At 40.2% G+C, this 15,341-nt stretch overlaps 2 protein-coding genes across 2 annotated transcripts in view; one reads left to right on the top strand and one right to left on the bottom strand.

The window, feature by feature from the left end:
* The window catches only part of suclg1 (succinate-CoA ligase GDP/ADP-forming subunit alph), a 92,868-nt gene extending 86,402 nt beyond the window's left edge, over nt 1-6,466 (bottom strand). The window contains exon 1 of the mRNA XM_034187876.1: nt 6,308-6,466. Within this exon, the coding sequence (XP_034043767.1) occupies nt 6,308-6,341 (34 nt within the window). The 5' untranslated portion in view covers nt 6,342-6,466. The remainder of the gene's footprint in view (nt 1-6,307) is intronic.
* A 2,859-nt stretch (nt 6,467-9,325) lies between these two features.
* cisd2 (CDGSH iron sulfur domain 2) lies at nt 9,326-13,654 on the top strand. Its single transcript, XM_034189106.1, has 3 exons — nt 9,326-9,511; nt 11,085-11,299; nt 12,947-13,654. Exons 1-3 carry the CDS (start codon nt 9,409-9,411, stop codon nt 13,034-13,036), a joined length of 408 nt encoding a protein of 135 aa, XP_034044997.1. The 5' UTR covers nt 9,326-9,408; the 3' UTR covers nt 13,037-13,654.
* Nucleotides 13,655-15,341: the final 1,687 nt, after the last annotated feature.

Genomic DNA, 15,341 nt, shown 5'->3' with positions numbered 1-15,341 from the left:
TCCAGATCTGGATTAAACACAAAATTCAGTGGAGTTTTCCATGCTCTAATATCCATCTGTGGTGCAAATTTTGTGCAAATCCAGATCCGGATCACCTTCACAATTTAATGGAGTCTTCCATGGACTAATATCTATCTGTGATCCAAATTTGCTGATAATCCGTGAAGTAGTTCTGATGTAACCCTTCAAAGACTATAAAGTGTATTCTTGATCCTGAATCCGGATCATGTCCACAATTTAACGGAGTCTTCCATGGACTAATATCTATCTGTGGTGAAACCTTCATCAAAATCAGTGCAGTAGTTTTGACATAATCCTGCTAACAGTCAAACAGACAGACAAATAAATAAATAAACACATATGATTTTATTACGTCCTTGGTGGACATAATCAGTAACACTAACAACACTGTTAAGCTAACATAAACCACAGTAACAAAAAACCCAAACCCCCATGGTGCACTACAGCATATTGTCCATTGCTCACTGTTGTCAGCTAACATCGCTAGTTTTTCCAAAACATCAACTTCCTATCAACTTTTGGTTTTCGCAGCATTCATCCTTAACCCAAAATACATAAGCATATCATAACGGCAAATGTCAGCTTTCCCTAGTTTGTCTGTAATCAAAGCCATACATATACATATACACACACACACACACACAGAGGCCACTTGGCTATTATAATATAGAAATGTGCAATGCGAAATCTGCCAGGCAGAACTAAACTTCCACAGCAGTACCACGGTGATGCAGAAGCATCTGAGAAGGAAACACATTGTAGCTGATGCTGACAAAGAACAGCTGTCTAAATATATCGCAGTCAAACACAGTGATATTTGAGAAGTGAAATGAAGTTTCTAGGATTTACAGAAAGTGCAATAATTCTTAAAACAAAATTAGGCAGGTGCATAAATTTGGGTACCCCAACAGAAAAAAAGAGACATCAATATTTAGTAGATCCTCCTTTTGCAGAAATAACAGCTTCCTATAGCTTCCAAGAGTCTGGATTCTGGGTGAAGGTATTTTGGACCATTCTTCTTTACAAAACATCTCAGGTTTGTTGGTTTCCGAGCATGGACAGCCCACTTAAAATCACACCACAGATTTTCAATAATATTCAGGTCTGGGGACTGAGATGGCCATTCCAGAATGTTGTACTTGTTCCTCTGCATGAATGCCTTAGTAGATTTTGAGCAATGTTTAGGGTCGTTGTCCTTAACTAGTACTGTGCCTGCGGTCTTCCATTTCCTCACCATGTTCCTCACAGTGGAAGCTGACAGCTGAAATCTCTGAGATAGCCTTTTGTATCCTTCCCCTAAACCATGATGTTGAACAGTCTGTTTTCAGGTCATTTGAGAGTTGTTTAGAGGCTCCCGTGTTGCCACTCATTAGATAAAATACCCTTTCTCATGATTGGATTCACCTGTGTAAGGAGGTCAAGGGTCAATGAGCTTACCAAACCAATTTTGTGTTCCAATAATTAGTGCTAAATGTATTCAAAATCAATAAAATGACAAGGACGTCCAAATTTATGCACCTGCCCAATTTTGTTTAAATAATTATTGCACACTTTCTGTAAATACTAGAAACTTCATTTCACTTCTCAAATATCAGTGTGTTCGTCTGCTATATGATATATTTAACTGAAATTTCTGATCCAGACAACCAATGATATATAAAGGAAAACCATGAAAATTATCAGGGGTGCCCAAACTTTTGCATACAACTGTGTGACTTTGAAAATTTAATCAGTTCTTGCCTATCAAGATATGAATCTTCAGTTTAAAAAAATGTCCTAATGATATATGAAAAATTGTGGGCTCCAGGCTGTTCACAAACAAATAGGGGTGAAAACATGAAATTGGCTTTTATCTGTCAGCTGCACTGCATGTGATTTGAACAAAGAACCCAATTACTAGGGATGCCAGAAAAAAAAAAATCGGTTCATGTCCGAATCATGATTCTTATTTATCAAGATTCTGAATCAATCCAAAATGTCCAAGAATCGATTTTTAAAAAGCATTTTTTAAACATTTTCTTGCTTAGTCGCTGTGTGTACTGTTTGTCAGGCAACAGCCTCCATACTACTGCGTCCCTGCAAGGGGAGGGTCCGGCGTGCTTCAAACATTCGTGAGCTGCAGCTTAGCATGGCGGACAAAAAGCTAATTCAGCCTGCACCGTCTTTGCTGAAGCCAAATGTTTGGGCGCATTTTGGATTTTATTATTTGCTGCGTAAGAAGGAGCTTGACATGACTTATGCAGTGTGCAAAATCTGCAAAATGAAAGTCAAGTACTTCGGAAACACTTTAAATCCGCAAGGCCACATGCTACGCCATCACCGGGAGCTAAAAGAAGCGGAGCAGTGGTCTCTGCCGACTACTGACCAGCGCACATCCATCACTTCACTAAACTGCCAGCCAACTCTGAACGAGCAAAGCAGATTAGAAAATTTACATCTTTAGAATCACTTGATTAACCTTGTAAAGCTGCATTTTCTTAAACATAAACATTTTAAGTAATAGAACTATTTCTAAGAGCTCTTTCAATCGAAAATCGATTCTGAATCGAATCGTCACCCCAAGAATCGGAATCGAATTGAATCGTGAGTTGTTGTAAGATTCACATCCCTGCCAATTACATGACATTATCTCCCTTTCTCAACAACTGCAAGCATTAAAAGTGCTTGTGAATTAAATTATGTTCGATGTTGAATTCTTGCTTTTTCTGCAGCCAAAATAATCCTGCTTGTGTGACAACTAGGTCTCAATGATGCAGTACGAGCTCTCAGCCAATCTGTATCTGATACTCAGGTTTAGGAATCAATTGCTCAGTCAGCACATCCTCACAGTCAATAAACATGTAGATCCAGTCACCCTTTGTAACCACACCTTCCAAAAAGAGGGTCTGGATTGATTTTGATTTCTAAACCTGAACATTAGGCACAGATTAGCCAAGCGCTCCTACATCTTCATCATGATCCAGGCCAAATCACCAGAAGGCTCTCGACTTACCATCTCAGATTTGCTTCAGAATTTTTTATTTTGATGCCCTTATAACTAATAATTACTGTGGGGAAAAAAAAAAAACATTTCTCTGATATGATAACGCTCTGCACACAGGAGAGCTTTGTACATGACGTATTTGCAGATTAATGGCATGCCAAATATGGAATGTGCATTTGTCCGTGGTAGCACTTTCAGCTCTCTATATCTCCACATTTAATGACACCTGATGTCTGATTCTTTTAAATATATGAGACATGGTATAGTGCTATCAGGAATACATGTCATATTATATTTGTCTCATATATATATTCACTTTATACATGCTTCCCTTAGGCAGTATTATTAGACGGTATTGCTTAAATTTTCATTGTTACGCAGATGATACCCAGCTTTATCTATCCATGAAGCCAGAGGACACACACCAATTAGCTAAACTGCAGGATTGTCTTACAGACATAAAGACATGGATGACCTCTAATTTCCTGCTTTTAAACTCAGATAAAACTGAAGTTATTGTACTTGGCCCCACAAATCTTAGAAACATGGTGTCTAACCAGATCCTTACTCTGGATGGCATTACCCTGACCTCTAGTAATACTGTGAGAAATCTTGGAGTCATTTTTGATCAGGATATGTCATTCAAAGCGCATATTAATCAAATATGTAGGACTGCTTTTTTGCATTTACGCAATATCTCTAAAATCAGAAAGGTCTTGTCTCAGAGTGATGCTGAAAAACTAATTCATGCATTTATTTCCTCTAGGCTGGACTATTGTAATTCATTATTATCAGGTTGTCCTAAAAGTTCCCTAAAAAGCCTTCAGTTAATTCAAAATGCTGCAGCTAGAGTACTGACGGGGACTAGAAGGAGAGAGCATATCTCACCCATATTGGCCTCTCTTCATTGGCTTCCTGTTAATTCTAGAATAGAATTTAAAATTCTTCTTCTTACTTATAAGGTTTTGAATAATCAGGTCCCATCTTATCTTAGGGACCTCGTAGTACCATATCACCCCAATAGAGCGCTTCGCTCTCAGACTGCAGGCTTACTTGTAGTTCCTAGGGTTTGTAAGAGTAGAATGGGAGGCAGAGCCTTCAGCTTTCAGGCTCCTCTCCTGTGGAACCAGCTCCCAATTCAGATCAGGGAGACAGACACCCTCTCTACTTTTAAGATTAGGCTTAAAACTTTCCTTTTTGCTAAAGCTTATAGTTAGGGCTGGATCAGGTGACCCTGAACCATCCCTTAGTTATGCTGCTATAGACGTAGACTGCTGGGGGGTTCCCATGATGCACTGTTTCTTTCTCTTTTGCTCTGTATGCACCACTCTGCATTTAATCATTAGTGATCAATCTCTGCTCCCCTCCACAGCATGTCTTTTTCCTGGTTCTCTCCCTCAGCCCCAACCAGTCCCAGCAGAAGACTGCCCCTCCCTGAGCCTGGTTCTGCTGGAGGTTTCTTCCTGTTAAAAGGGAGTTTTTCCTTCCCACTGTAGCCAAGTGCTTGCTCACAGGGGGTCGTTTTGACCGTTGGGGTTTTACATAATTATTGTATGGCCTTGCCTTATAATATAAAGCGCCTTGGGGCAACTGTTTGTTGTGATTTGGCGCTATATAAAAAAATTGATTGAAAATTGATTGATTGATATATAGGCCCAGAAAATGGTGAAAAGCTTGTCGCGTCTGTATTTTGAATGCTTATAGCAAGAATCTGACAAGGACTACCAGTAAACAAATTAGATCAGTGAAAGGAGAACTTTCTCTAAAATCTGGTGATTTGGCACAGAATTACTCTCCAGTTGTCACTCAAGCAGGATAAAACTGGAGGTGAACATTAACTTTGCTGTCAAAAAAAGACTCCATCATCAAGCACCATATGATTTAACAACAAACACAACTGAATGTTTCCAGCTTTTGTTGTGCAATACCATTTTCAGTAGACCACAGCACCCTCTTTAAGGACACAATCAAAGGTCTTGCAAGCCAACAGTCTATTATGTCCAAGTCCTGTAAAGGAGGTCTTATAGACTGTGGGCATGTCTTGCGCAAGACTGAAAATGGTTCACTTAGTGAATCCAGATCACATTGGCCCAATTTGGAAGAGACCACTTTACACTTTTTAGTGCACATGTCAGAAGTGGTTCCTAACACTTATGGGTGGCAGGTTAAGCCACATAAACAGCCATTTCAAAACACAGTGAAATGCTCCTAGTTTTCATTATTGCACCTAATAAGCCAAGAAGAACCAAGAATTTATCAGCTGCAAATGTCCTTTGAAAGCTGCATTCTACATAAATCTGGCCTTTTGACATCACAGAGGCTGAAGCAACCTTTCTGAAATGAGATGGGCAAGCTCATAAAGTACTTTGCAATTGAGTTATTAGCATATCCCAGAAAATTGCACATTGACTCTTGGAATTGTTTGGGTCATGAAGGATACAACTGTTGTATATGTTACATTTTGGAGGGAAAGAAGGTTGCATTCATCTGGCGCATTAGAAGAAGCTTTCAAAATGGGACAGCCTAGTTACGTCACTTATAATGTATGTGGCTGACAAACACAGCCTACGAAGCATGCAGCTCCTGAACTGGGACACAGTCACAGCCAAGGTGCCTAGACCCCTGATCTTACCCAGCACCAACTGTGATCACAAAACTGTAAAGGATCAAATTTCTCAAATAGCTCAAATTTCGAGGCATTGTTTGCACTTCAAAGAAATTAAGGAATTACACCTCAACCCTAAATCAGATAGCAACCTGAAACGTCACCAGACAGCTGATACATCAGCTCCTCGTTCAGATTCCCAAAGTGGGCGGCACCCCTCTGGAAGAGGCGGACAAATTCTGAAACATAAAAACTTCACTTTGGCCCAGAGGAAAGAAATTAAAGCCTTTTAATTTGAAATCTCTTATAAATGCGAACGAACTTGGATTCAGATTTCAATACTACACGATGCAATAAACGAACTTGCCAAAAAGCTATGTCAGCTGCTGGGTAACAACTAAAAACATGAGCTGCCCACATAGACAACATGAACTGGATCAACTGTTTAAGAGACAAACAATGCCAAAGATCAGCCCCTGCTCTGGTCGGATGTTGGGAAAACTCAGATCAAGTTTTCGTTAATACTTAAACCTGGAGTAGAGTTTTTCCAAGACTGCTAGCAGGCTAACGGGGATTACAAGCTCACTGGAAGACGTTTAAAGACCACAAAGCTCAACTCATACCAGTACAGTCGCTTAAAAAAATAAACTGTCACATGCTTTCAACAAATGAGTAGTCCAATGAAATGTAAAACTTACAAATCAGCCTGGCGAACAACCTGCGGAGCGACATCTTCGGTCATTCACCAATGACACCGGAGCCGGGGGGCCGCATCGTGGCTTAGGTGTCCAAAAATATCCCTATGAAATACACACAGATAAAACACCTTGGAACCTAAAATAGCTTCTGTATAAACCTAGAAACCCTGGAATTATTTATTACTGAATGTTATTCTGAGCGCTGTTGTGAAGAGTTCACATATAACACACATAACTGATATTAGCTAAATGGAGGCGAAATGTTTGACTGACACGTGTTCATAGTGGTTTCTGGGTAATGAAGTTTTCAGTAGGTTATTTTAAAAATCCTGTCACCACTAGAGGGTCGATAAACCACGTGGAATTCTGTAATTACATTACAGCCAAAAGTGAAAATATAATGAATCTCTTTGACAGTTCTTCCAAAAGGAATTACCAAACCCCTGTCTTTATTGATCTGAAGTCACAATGCTTTGTCACAATATTTTAAAATGTTCTGTTTACTTTTTCTGCACTCTGGCGAAATATTTTTGTAATTTAATTTAATATTTATTTCACCAGGTGAGTTCCATTGAGATCAAAATCTCTTTTGCAGGGGAGACAATTCACCTAACCTGCATGTCTTTAAATTATTTTCCTCAGGGATAAACAAGGTGATCTTATCTGTTTTCGAGGGGGAAAAGTTGGCATATTTTCATATTTGATTTTTAAATTATTGGAGTAAAAGCAAGCAATATCTAAATCCGAGCTCGCCATAAAACTGAGGTTCTGGCAAAATAATAAATGCATATTTGTTATCTTGAAATAAGTGCCACCTTTAAATGTAATAAATCCCTTGGATCCAAATCCAAAATTAAAGGATAAACATAAGCTTGCGAGAGAAAATATGGAATCAGTCATTTAATACTTTTAAACTGTTCTATGCTAATCACGAGATTCACTACTTCAAATATATTTTAAGAAGCATATCATTACGTCTGCCAAGAACGTAATAAATCACCTGCGTTTATTTGTCTGTCTGTCTGTTAGCAGGACTACACTGAATGCCCATGACCTTCAATCCCTCAGGCGGCACTGCATTAAAAACCGACATCACTGTGTAAAGGATCTTACCGTGTGGGCTCAGGGACACTTCAGAAAACCATTGTCATTTAACACAGTTTGTCGCACATCTACAACTGCAAATTAAAACTCTACCATGCAAAGTGAAAGCTGTACATCAACAACATCCAGAAACGCCGCCGCCTTCTCTGGGCCCGAGCTCATTTGAAATGGATGGACGGAAAGTGGATAAGTGTGCTGTGGTCTGATGAGTCCACATTTCAGATTGTTTTTGGAAATCATGGACGTCGTGTCCTCCGGATAAAAGAGGAAAAAGACCATCCAAATTGTTACCTGCGCAAAGTTCAAAAGCCAGCATCTGTGATGGTATGGGGGTGTGTTAGTGCCCATGACATGGGCAACTTACACATCTGTGATGGCACCATCAATGCTGAAAGGTACATCCAGGTTTTGGAGCAACACATGCTGCCATCAAAGCAACGACTTTTTTCAGGGATGTTCCTGTTTATTTCAGCAAGACAATGCCAAGCCACATTCTGCACGTGTTACAACAGTGTGGCTTTGTAGTAAAAGAGTGCAGGTACTAGACTGGTCTGCCTACAGTCCAGACCTGTCACCCATTAAAAATGTGTGGCGCATTATGAAGCACAAAATATGACAACGGAGACCCCGGACTGTTGAACAACTGAAGTCATACATCAAGCAAGAATGGGAAAGAATTCCACCTACAAAGCTTCAACAATTAGTGTCCTCAGTTCCCAAACACTTATTAAGTGTTGTTAGAAGGAAAGGTGATGTAACACAGTGGTAAACATACCACTGTCCCAGCTTTTTTGAAATGTGTTGCAGGCATCCATTTCAAAAATGAGCAAATATTTGCACAAAAACAATCAAGTTTATCAGTTTGAACATTAAATATCTTGTCTTTGTGGTGTATTCAATTGAATATAGGTTGAAGTGGATTTGCAAATCATTGTATTCTGTTTTTATTTACATTTTACACAAAGTCCCAACTTCATGGGAATTGGGGTTGTATAAATATATATATATGTGTGTGAGTGTGTGTTGTAGTTGTCATTTCGGCTGCTCCCGTTATTGTTCTGGGTTGCCACAGTGGATACAATGAGATCCGCATTGGTATTTGGCAGAAGTTTTACGCCTGATGCACTTCCTGAAGCAACTCAGTTTCACCTGGAGAAACACACACAGCAGCTGGTGTTCCGAAGAGGTCTCCCTTCCAAGTACTAACCACAAGCTGCACTGTTTAGCTTCTGAGATCTGACGGGATCAGGCTTAAACAGAGTAGAGCGGAGTGGCTGCATATATATATATATATATATAATAATAAAAAAAAGTTTCAATTGATCTGATGGATCAAAGTTCACCAGATTTTTGTCGTCATCTGTACTTTTAATTTGGTGACTTCCTAAATAATGGGTTCTGTTGTTCTTGAGTTATTGTCTATTATACAGTCTATGGTTGTTGCTTACACAAGCAATGGATTAGCTCGCTCACTCACTACCAAAGTTATTTTTTTAATGTACAAGCTGCATGGTATTACCAATGTAGGGAAGAAAGACAACTGACAGATTAATAAAACAAACTTACCTTAAGTTACCAATTAAGTGTGACAAAATGTATTTTTGTAAATAGCTTTATGTATTCTGAAGCCATATGCTGGCAAACCCGTTTTTCCCACATAGCCAAATATTTACCTTATTTATTTATTCGTTTATTTATTTATTTTCTCTCTCTGTCTGTCTTCACTAAAATTCAAAGATCCGGAGTGTCTGTGAAGTAGCCCTAAATCCTGAATTTAAGTTCACCAATCAGGCGGCAACAACTCCTCTCACGTTGATTGGCTACAGACGATGACGTTAGTTCTATTCACAAAACGCTTTACGATTTTTCTCGGGAAGCTAAACGATGTAAATGAAGTAGGTTACGGAGTAACCGCAAACTTGGCTCAGATAAGAACGCAAAAAAGAACCAAGCACAGGAACTAAACCAACACAAATCGTGTTCAGTGAACAAGCAAGATGGTTTTAGAGACTATTTCGAGGATAATAAAAATCCAGCTGCCAGCTTACCTCAAGAAGCTCCCGCTTCCAGAAAGCATCGGCGGCTTTGCGAGGTTAACGGGTAAAGTTATTTTAACCTCAACTAACCTTAGTGCTGACTAACACACAAAACTTTTTGTGGTGTTTTCCTTTGCAGTTACACTTTGTTCTGTTTATGAGCTGCACACAGCTCATAAATGAAGGCAAGTAGCAAATGTGTACTAAATAAAAATTTTAAATGATTTATCTGGTGTCTGAAACGTCAGAAAGTGATAAACTGCAGTAGAGCCGAGGTGAGAATGATTAATACCTTCATGACGTTTATCTCTGCTGTTCTGTCAACTTTAGGAACAGGTGTGTTGGTCAGCCAGAGAACCAAGCATTTATCCGCATAAATGTGCAAAATCAGAGATGTAACACAGTTTTTTCTTTTCATAGTGGTTATACTGTAAAACTCAATGATCACACTCAAACTGCCACACAAATCCCGTAGAATGCAGCTTCTGTAAAATAACCTACGAAAAATAAAACAGCTTTGCACAGTCGCTCAGCTTTTAAGAATGTTTGGAAATGATCAATGTAAATGAAGTTCAGCACATGTTCATTGACTTGTCAGTGTTCCTGTATTCATCTCCTGACTTGCTTCTCGAAAACTGGATGCAAAAGCAATGATTTCTTGTCACAGTTTGATTTGTGACTGAAGAATATCAGCAAGAGAGAAAAGGGAAAAGACAGTAGTGAGACCAGCTACGTTTTACGGCTTAGAGACGGTGGCACTAACAAAAAGATTAGGCAGAGTTTGAGGTGTTGCGGTTCTCTTTGAGAGTGACGAGAATGAACAGGATTAGGAATGAACATATCAGAGGAACAGCTCAGGTGGGACGGTTTGAAGACAAAGTCAGAGAGGTAAGATTGAGATGGTTTGGACATGTGCAGAGGAGGGACCAAGGGTATATATGGAGAAGGATGCTGAAGATGGAGCCGGGAGGCCAAATAAGAGGTTGATGGATGGGCTGAGGGAGGACATGCAGGTGGTTGGAGTGACAGAGGACAGGGTGAGATGGAAACGATTGATCTGTGATGCCCCTTAATGGGAGCAGCCGAAAGAAGAAAGTTTGGCCAGTTACTTATAGCTTTTGGAAAGGGTGACAGTTTAATTCAAGAGTAGTTGTTGCAGTATTTGTTTTAAATCCTCTAAATTAAAGCTGAAAGTCTACTTTAAAAGAACACCTTTTTGTTTTAGTTCAACTCCATTATGATGTTCTGAGGCGACATAAAAAACCGTCACTTTCCAAATACTTAATTAATCCTAAAGTGAAGCATCTACTACAGCCCCCCCCCCCCCCCCCCCCAAAAAAAAAAAATCTGGTTGGGGGTATGGCTTTACATGTCACAGAATCTGCTCTGTTGGCTAACCTGGCCTGGTTTTGATCATCACATACGTTTATACGACTGTCAGTTTTGATGAATCACATAGTTTAGAAATTGTCACGAAAATTGCTTTAGAGCATCACAATGAAATTGGTACTTGTGTTTTGCTCATATCATCCTATATCCAGTTATTTATTTGTTTTTTGATGGCCAGTTACTAAATGATTATTTTCTTGTTGATGGGCAGTTTGTTTGAGTTATTTTTTGTATTTGGTGCTGTGTAGTGTCTGAGTGGCTTCGCTTGCTACCTCTCCTGGGCATCCTGGCATTGCTGGGCTATCTAACCATCCGTCCATTCCTGCCGAAGACGAAGAAACAGAAAGACAGCCTGATCAACTTAAAGATCCAGAAGGAGAACCCCAAAGTGGTCAATGAGATTGACATCGAGGATCTGAAGAGCACGAACATGTGTTACTGTCGCTGCTGGCGCTCCAAGACTGTAAGTGGACATTAGATTATTATTTTGTACATGTGGACACTAAACTGGCTCAGGTCTTTTTAAGGATGTGTCTCTTCAGTGTCACTGGAGTGTTGTTTTGGGCTAAAACCATTTATAGCAGGGGTGGCCAAGTTCGGTCCTCGAGAGCCACCTTCCTGACACTCTTAGTTGTCTCCCTGCTCCAACACACCTGAATCCAATGAAAGACATGCGCCTTCATTGGATTCAGGTGTGTTGGAGCAGGGAGACAACTAAGAGTGTCAGGAAGGTGGCTCTCGAGGACCGAACTTGGCCACCCCTGATTTATAGGAAGTCAGTGACCTCCAGCTTTTTCAAAAGGTGGGTCTTGTGACTCGTGTATAGATGAGCAGTGGTGGCTATTAGACCCTCGTTTTGGAAATGACAGAAACTGACACACAAGCTCATTTCAAACATGTTTGAAAATGAGACAGAGAAAGAAGGAAGAAGTGTCTGCTTCTGCTGCAATTCAGACAAAAATCCTTTCCACTAGGTTGTGTGAACTTGTAAACATGACATTGTCTCTCGCCCTCCAGAAGGGGGATAGTTAAAAATGGATTTCATCCATTGGTGTGTCCATCATATCCTGTGTCACCATGATAATTAAAACTTCCAGGTGTTGTTTTCATGTTGGATACACCTACTCTCTGAACCAAAATCTGAGTGTTCTGTGACTCTGGTGACCTAAACAAAAGTAGGGCCCAATAAACCATGTCACCTCTATTATTGGTACCCATACACTAAATTGAAACACTTAAATTATATGTATACTTTACACAGGTGGGGGACACAGTAGTATGCTATGTTTTAGAGGGTAACCTCTGTGAAACAGTTCAAAAATAACTGTACAGAAACACTCTGTCACAGACTCCATTTACTGCATACCTCACTTAACCGTGTCCCTCACTGTCTTTTTACTTTCATGCCTAAATTCATACAAAATCCTTCCAGCAGGACTGTGTACCGTTGTCGCAGACTAAACGGTCCTTCTTAAAAATCGATCAACCCTGCATTCACTGCGCCTGTGTCATTCCAAACCGTCAGTTGCAACTCATTATCGCCTTATTTCTGCTTAAAACAGCCTCATTTCCGCTTAAAACTGACTTTAGAATGATTTGTCATCTGATGGTTTATAATCACATTATTCCCTTTGATTGATTTGGGTGTTGAGACTCTGTCTCAGACGAGCTGCTGTGGTCCCAAATGATGCATGCACAGTGGAGGCAGGGCAGACCAAGTTTTAGGGGGGACTGTTCGGTCTGTGACACTGGTACAACTGTTGTTTGAGCTTTAGTACATAATTGCTGTGAAACCAGAAAATACTGTAAATGTTTCTATCGCTAATTTAAGACATTTGTATGCAGAAAGTCTCTCATGCACTCATAGCCACACCTGCTCCTAATCCATCATCAAGCCAGCATCCACTAACAATCCAGCAGGTGGCAGACACAACTACAGGATATTACCTAGGCAATATATCAGTTAATCAAATTTGAATTGACGTGTTCTCATTAAATGTGTTAAGTTCCATGGTGCATGTCCTGGCTTTTACAAAGCACAAGAATAATGACTTGTTTCTTTGTTACTGGTCTGTTAATAGTAATGAAGGTGATGTGCTTCCTGTTTTAGTTTCCTGTTTGTGACAAGTCACACTTAAAACACAATGAGCTCACTGGAGACAACGTGGGACCTCTCATACTGAAAAAGAAGATTCTATAAGACACCATTAACCACTGATGGGAATTGTCTTCTCACCTCTGCACTCTTTATATTTGGCATATGTACTACATATGTACTCCTCTGCCTTGTAGTGCTGTGTTGACAAACTAGATGCTGGTCACAAATGTGGATTTAAGGCCTGATTTGGGACCTAAAAATCAGATTTCCAACTTAAACTGTTTTATGTATGTTCTCATGAGGAAGAGCTGACACATTTGGCCTTTTGTTTGTTTATGTTGGTGTCTGCAGTTCTTTTCTGAAGCTAGTCCCTCACTACACAATGATGTGATAGGAACGCGTGTTTTGCCATGATCGTACAGAAATGTCCTATTGCAAGGTGTACGGAGGACCTGAGTTACGACTGAACATTTTGGTGAGATGAGACGCCAACGCAGCATTTCGCGCATCTTCGAAATTTCTGCGAAGCAGATGCCGCTGTATTTCCTGTATGACACCATAACATACATTGCTTGATGCTATGTAGATGTTAATTTATCCAGAAAGCATTTACAGGGCTGCACTTTTTCCACATTTTTTTATGTTACAGCCTTATTCCAAAATAGATTCAATTTATTTTTTCCTCAAAGTTCTACACACAATATCCCATAATGAAATTTTTTTTTTTTCCAAATTTATTTAAAATAAAAACAAAAACTAATCGCATGTACACAAGTATTTACAGCCTTTGCCATGAAGCTCTGAATTGAGCTCGGGTGCATCCTGTTTCCACTGATCATCCTTGAGATGTTTCTACAACTTAATTGGAGTCCACCTGGGGCACATTCAGTTGATTGGACATGACTTGGGAAGGCACACACTTGTTTACATATAAGGTCCCACAGTTGACAGTGCATGTCAGAGTACAAACCAAGCATGAAGTCAAAGGAATTGCCTGTAGACCTCTGAGACAGGACTGTCTCAAGGGACAAATCTGGGGAAGGGTACAGAAACATTTCTGCTGCTTTGAAGGTCCCAATGAGTACAATGGCCTCCATCATCTGTAAATGGAAGAAGTTCAGATCCACCAAGACTCTTCATACAGGTGGTCATCCATCTAAACTGAGTGATGGGGGAGAAGGGCCTCAGTCAGGGAGGTGACCAAGAACCAGATGGTCACTCTGTCAGAGCTCCAGCATTTCTCTAGGAAGAGAAGACAAGCTTCTAAAAAGACAGCCATTTTTGTCTGGTAGAATGGCCAGATGGAAGCCACTCCTTAGTAAAAAGCACATGGCAGCCCGCCTGGAGTTTGCCTAAAGGCATCTGAAGGACTCTCAGACCATGAAAAACAAAATTCTCTGCTCTGATGAGACAAAGATTGAACTCTTTGGTGTCAATGCCAGGTGTGTTTGGAGGAACCAAGGCATCATCCCTACAGTGAAGCATGGTGGTGGCAGCATCATGCTGTGGGGATGATTTTCAGTGGCAGGAACTGGGAGACTATAGTCAGGATTGAAGGAAAGATGAATGCAGCAATGTACAGAGACATCCTGGATTAAAAACCTGCTCCTGTGCGCTTGTTGACCTCAGACTGGGGTGACGGTTCATCTTTCAGCAGGACAGTGACCTTAAGCACACAGTCAAGATATCAAAGGGGTGGCTTCAGGACAACTCTCTGAATATCCTTGAGTGGCCCGGGCAGAGCCCAGACCTGAATCTGATTGAACGGCGAGATCTGAAAATGGCTGTGCACCGACGCTCCCCATTCAACCTGATGGAGCTTGAGAGGTGCTGCAAAAAGGAATGGACAAAACTGCCCAAAGATAGGTGCACCAAGCTTGTGGCATCATATTCAAGAAGACTTGAAGGTGTAATTGCTGCCAACGGTGCATCAACAAAGCATTGAGCAAAGGGTGTGAATACTTATGTGCATGTGATTTCTTAGGTTGTTTTTTTTTTATCATTATCATTTTTAATAAAAACCTTTTTTTTTTTACATTGTCATTATGGGGTGTTGTACATAGAAATTTGAGGGGGAAAATGAATTTACCTCCATTTTGGAATACAGCTGTAACAAACTGGAAGAAGTGAAGTGCTGTGAATACTTTCTGGATGCACTGTATATGGGTGCACAGTTGTACGCTTTCACCTGAGCAAAGCAAATATGACACTCACTTGTGAGCAAGGTCCACCAGACTTCCATAAAAACATAAAAACTTCATTTGAGGAGATAGATGTTTCTGTTTGCTGATCCCCAAAACAAGTACAAGAAGAAATTTTGCACTCCTTTAGAGGAATCAACTTCCACAGCACGTACGGTGGTCCACAGAGGGTGGAGTGGCCGTAGAGAGGACAAAATATTTTTAAA

This window comes from Thalassophryne amazonica, chromosome 15 (assembly GCF_902500255.1).
Source record: "Thalassophryne amazonica chromosome 15, fThaAma1.1, whole genome shotgun sequence".
In the NCBI taxonomy this organism is placed as follows: domain Eukaryota; kingdom Metazoa; phylum Chordata; class Actinopteri; order Batrachoidiformes; family Batrachoididae; genus Thalassophryne; species Thalassophryne amazonica.
This window is presented reverse-complemented; position numbering and strand designations above follow the sequence as displayed.

Bases quoted from the DNA above. Each gene is read 5' to 3' on its own strand.
- cisd2 (XM_034189106.1), top strand. From the start codon at position 9,409: ATGGTTTTAGAGACTATTTCGAGGATAATAAAAATCCAGCTGCCAGCT. The intron at 9,512-11,084 runs GTAAAGTTATTT...GGTGCTGTGTAG, and splicing joins CGGCTTTGCGAGGTTAACGG to TGTCTGAGTGGCTTCGCTTG. The intron at 11,300-12,946 runs GTAAGTGGACAT...TTCCTGTTTTAG, and splicing joins GCTGCTGGCGCTCCAAGACT to TTTCCTGTTTGTGACAAGTC.